Consider the following 4,640-nt stretch of genomic DNA (forward strand, 5'->3'; position numbering starts at 1 on the left):
GCAAAACCTTTTGCGAGGGAACGCAAAAGAAAAAACAATATCCTCATGTCCCCTGGAGGGCTCCGTACCACATGGCATAAAACAAAGCTTGTGTATAAACAAGAGGTCTCACTTTGACATAAACTCTGTGTGTCTGTGTGTTCAGTGAAGTTACTCGCATTGGGAACACAGAAATTTTACTCAATGCTTGTGATAGTTTATAATTACTCAAAAGTAAAAAGTAAAGTGCAGTAAGTATATTTTTTCTGAAAAGTTACTCAAGTAAATGTAACTAGTTACTACGCAGATATGTTGGAAAACGTCCAAGTCTTTCTTCAAATTTGAGTATTTTTCACCACAAAGCTTCTTATTTTGTCTGTTTAATTTCATTGTTTTAGTTTTTTCTGGATAAAATCAGCTCAGCAGGCCTGCGAGTGCCGTAATAATCTCCAAGAAACAAAACCAATTCATATTTTTGGTTGTTCGCATCATCTAATCATGTCTACACGTGATTAAAACCTCGTCTTCCTTTCAACTCAGCTGGTTTTTGACACCAAAGTTTATTTCTGGAGTCCCGGTGATGGTCTCTGCTCCAGCCTGGTACTTATAGTTCTCCTCAGCTCCCTACAGTTGTTCGTACAGTAAAATTTATGCCTGTTAGGTGCTGCTGGGTCTGACTGGTGCCGCTCTGATTGGACAAGAGCAGCAGGCGGAAATCTCCTGCGTACATCCTCAAAGCGCCTCTGTAGCTTTGTCGCTGGCAGAGGAGTTTGGAAGATGTTTTTAGAGGTTAAATCTCATCTCTCTGCAGAATATTGCAGCCACATTAGCATATAAATGTGCTACTTGTGAGCTGCATGTTTAATATGAGCAGGATTTAAAAGTATAATCGTACACAAAGTGATGATGTGGCAGTGAATGGGACAAACACAAGACAGGGGAAGTGTGCTGATGAGCTGCACCACCTGCCTTTCTGCGTTGAGCCTGAGTGTGTGCGCGTGCCGAATGTTCGAAGAGATAAAGTAAACGTGTGTGTATGTGTGTGTGTGAGTCTTTACCTGCTTGCCTGCCTGTGTGAATGACAGAACAATCAGAGGTTGGCTCAACAGGAGATATATACACACCATAACTAAACTTCATTCTTCCCCCGCCTCCGCAGAAACCAAAGCAGAAAGACTGGCATCCTCCTGACGGCTTCATCCTGGGCCTGTGGACTTTAATCCTGCTGGTGTTTTTCAAGACCTACGGTGTTAAACATCTAAAGCACATCTTCTAAGGATCCGGCGCAGACGCAGCTGGACATCCCAGGACCCGGGGAGTCGCTCCTGAAGGGGCATTTGGGAAGAAGCTGAAGTTTGTGATGGGTTTTTATACCTGAATGTGGGAAAATGAGCAACAGAAACAACAGATTTGTATGAAGCTCCATAAACTATTGGTGCCTTTTTTATGTTTTAAAGCTGCAATATGTAACTTTTATAAAAATATATATATCTTTTCCATTTTTAATAAAACTGTCACCATGTTGTGACAGCATAAGACAGATAGTCTGAAAAAAATCTAGTTTTTCCACTTGCTACATGAGCTCCTATTGTGGTCTGCAACAATGCACAGTCAGAAACAACCAATCAGAGGCAGGAGGCGGATCTTAGTGCTGTCAATCATCCTCGTCTATGCTGTTCAATGTGCTGAGGGTGGAAATGTTTTTGTTTTTTTTGTTATGCGTGTTGTTTTCTATTCTTAATATTGGTTTACTTTGGTGATTAGATTGTAAAATGTAAATCTTATATAAAATTTATCACTAATATTTACCATCTTTTGTTATTATGCAAAAAACAAGATGGTGGAAAACCGTTACCTTACAGGAAAACCAGCAGCTATGCTAACTAGCCTTAGCATTCATGGCAGGTGACGTGTGTTTTGCTAAGCTACGGCTTAGCAAAAAAACAATTGTCAGGGGTAAACACGAGAGTGATTGACAGTGCTAAGACCCGCCCCCTGGCTCTGATTGGTTGGTTCTGACTGAGCGTTGTGTTTCTGCAGTTTTTGTTTTTTGCAGATTATCAGTTTGATTATCACGAAAATAATTTTAATAAACAAGTTAAAAATATATATTTTTATAAAAGTTACATACTGCAGCTTTAATTGTAATTGTGTAATATGATGTATATTAGCAAGATCTCCTAAATGTTTCCTTGAGCGTCTATCAGCAGTAATGTTTCCCAAAGGAATAAAATCAGCAGCTGTAGCAGTTGTTGAGGCTCAACCTCCTAGTAAATATTCTTAATATAATAAATAAGACGTGTCTTACCAATCTGATGTCTAACTTTATATCCTTTACATTACCTAAATGGGTAATATTTTACAAACAAATTTTCAAATTTCAGCGCAGCATGTTCAGGTTGACATGCAGAATCAGCACTTTATGCTGGATTAGCTGTTTCATTGATATTTGGAAACCTGTGAACTATTTACATGTTTCACAATGTTATTTAAGAAGATTACATGCAAATGACAAATGAAACCAAAATGTATAAAAACTACAGTCTGTGAACGCCGGTGCATTTGCAGTAGTGGAGGTGAGACGTTTCCAGTGGAGAGAATAAAAAACAGCATCTGTTCCTGGTTTCTACTCTTATAGAAAACATATTTATGCCCTGTCATTGTCAGTGACATTGTAAGCTTTGTAAAAAGAGCTGACTAAGCGCTCTTTTTTTTGAAAATCTGGATCTTGCTACTACTGTCTTATAAAAGTAAGTAAGGATCTTATCTGACAGAGCAACACAAAGTAACTCATAACAGAGGAGAGGATGGAGTAAAAAAGAATGTTAAACACAAGAATAAAATTATAATATTAGGAGAGTAAAGTCCATTAATGAGACCATCGTTTTACTGTACAACTTTGTTCTTATTACATTTTTTTCTCAGTCTGGCCCTTTTACTCCGTCATAGAAAGAAAGTGGTGGAAAGTTGTGTATTAATTTTTTTTCCAGATTTTCCAAACTTTCTACCTATTCTTCTCTGCAAAAATAACTGGAGGTCAGTCAGATATGATCCAGAGGGAAAACATTAGTTTTCGAGTTTTACATTGACGTTAGGATTTAGGTCTGGACTTTGACTGAGCCATCAGCTGTATGTTCAGTTAATTTGGACGTCTGCCACAGCCTCCGGTCTGCTGTTCGTTCAAACTCTTTCCACTTTTAAATGATGGATTGAACGTTTAGGATTTTATTTTCTAACTAGAAACGACTCCATAACTTCTTCTCTGCTGTGTTCCTTCATGATGCCGTTTACTCACTAACGTTCTCCGTCTAGATTAATAGTTTTTGAACAAAATAGTTGCATTGTATTTATTTAGAGCTTTTAGGCACAAACTCACTTTTTACATTTTTATTAGTAAGAAATTTATAAAAACATATTTCCACTTGTTTTTCACTACTTTGTGTTGCTCTGTCACATAAAATCCCCATAAATAAAATATGTAAAAGTTTTGCTACATGATGTGAAAAAGTTTAAGATGTGTGAACAATTTTTAAAAAACTGTACTTATTAAGAAGTTTGCTTTTGTTTTATTTTGGCAAATGGTTAAATGTTCAGCCGTTTTTCATCTATTTCACTTGTTCTGTTCCTCCATATTTTTCTGTGTCGCCTGCAGAGTTTTGCTCCTCAGTTGCACCGACATGCTTTATAATGCACTGACTGAGTCTGCAGATAATTTAATTTTTTTGGCGAGCGCGTTGCCCCGCATATTTCAGCTGCAGCAGCCTATTTGTTTAAGTGCTACTCTGACTGTCTGCCGGGTCACAGAAGGAAAAACATGCTGATTGGTCGTGAGTGAGCTGTGGAGAGATTAATGCAGGGGTGTCCAAAGTGCGGCCCTGGGCCGGTTTGCGGCCGGTGGAATGATTCTGTGTGGCCGCTGTTCACAATTCAAGAACATCAGCTTTATTTCAGCACATAGGTAATATTGATATGCTTAAAGCAAACTAAAGTAAAATGCTACTAGAATAGTCGTAAAATATGAATGGTTTGTGTTGCTCAAATTTTCGATTTTATCAACCAAATGTTTTGCTTTCATTTTCATTTGACAGCATATAACTCCACAACCAACCAGCAACTTTTACTCAAAAGTAGAACTGGAGCACATCCCTTCATTAAAGCGATTTAAAGCTGCAGCATGAAGCTTATTTCATATCTTCTTTTTTTTTTACACATTTGTTGAAACTGTAACTGTCGTGACAGTTTAGTTTGAAACAGATAATCTGTGAAAAAAGCCGAGCTCCTCCACCTTCTCCCACTGCTAACTGGAAACAACCAGTCAGAGCCAGGAGGCGGGTCTTAGGGCTGTCAATCAACCTCTCCTTCCCCCACTTGCTCTGCTACACTGCAGCTAGCATAGCCTGCTAACTAGCCTGAATGGTCAGGCTAGTTAGCATGACACCAGCAACTGCAGATAAACGGTTTTTCTGTAATAATAAGTTGTTTCTCCACCATTAGCACGTTTAGCAGGATTACATGAGGATGATTGACAGTGATAAGAGCCGCCTCCTGGCTCTGATTGGTTGTTTCTAGTTAGCAGTGGGAGAAGGTGGAGGAGCTCGGCTTTTTTCACAGATTATCCGTTTCAAACTAAACTGTCACGACAGTTACAGTTTCAACAAATG

General features: G+C 38.6%; 1 protein-coding gene across 1 annotated transcript in view; it reads left to right on the forward strand.

The window, feature by feature from the left end:
- pigk (phosphatidylinositol glycan anchor biosynthesis, class K) overlaps positions 1-1,905 on the forward strand; it is a 38,543-nt gene extending 36,638 nt beyond the window's left edge. The window contains exon 11 of the mRNA XM_007567415.2: positions 1,139-1,905. Within this exon, the coding sequence (XP_007567477.1) occupies positions 1,139-1,255 (117 nt within the window). The 3' untranslated portion in view covers positions 1,256-1,905. The remainder of the gene's footprint in view (positions 1-1,138) is intronic.
- The last annotated feature ends 2,735 nt before the right edge of the window (positions 1,906-4,640 follow it).

The sequence above is a fragment of the Poecilia formosa genome, unplaced genomic scaffold, assembly GCF_000485575.1.
Source record: "Poecilia formosa unplaced genomic scaffold, Poecilia_formosa-5.1.2 Scaffold208, whole genome shotgun sequence".
Taxonomy (NCBI): Eukaryota; Metazoa; Chordata; class Actinopteri; order Cyprinodontiformes; family Poeciliidae; genus Poecilia; species Poecilia formosa.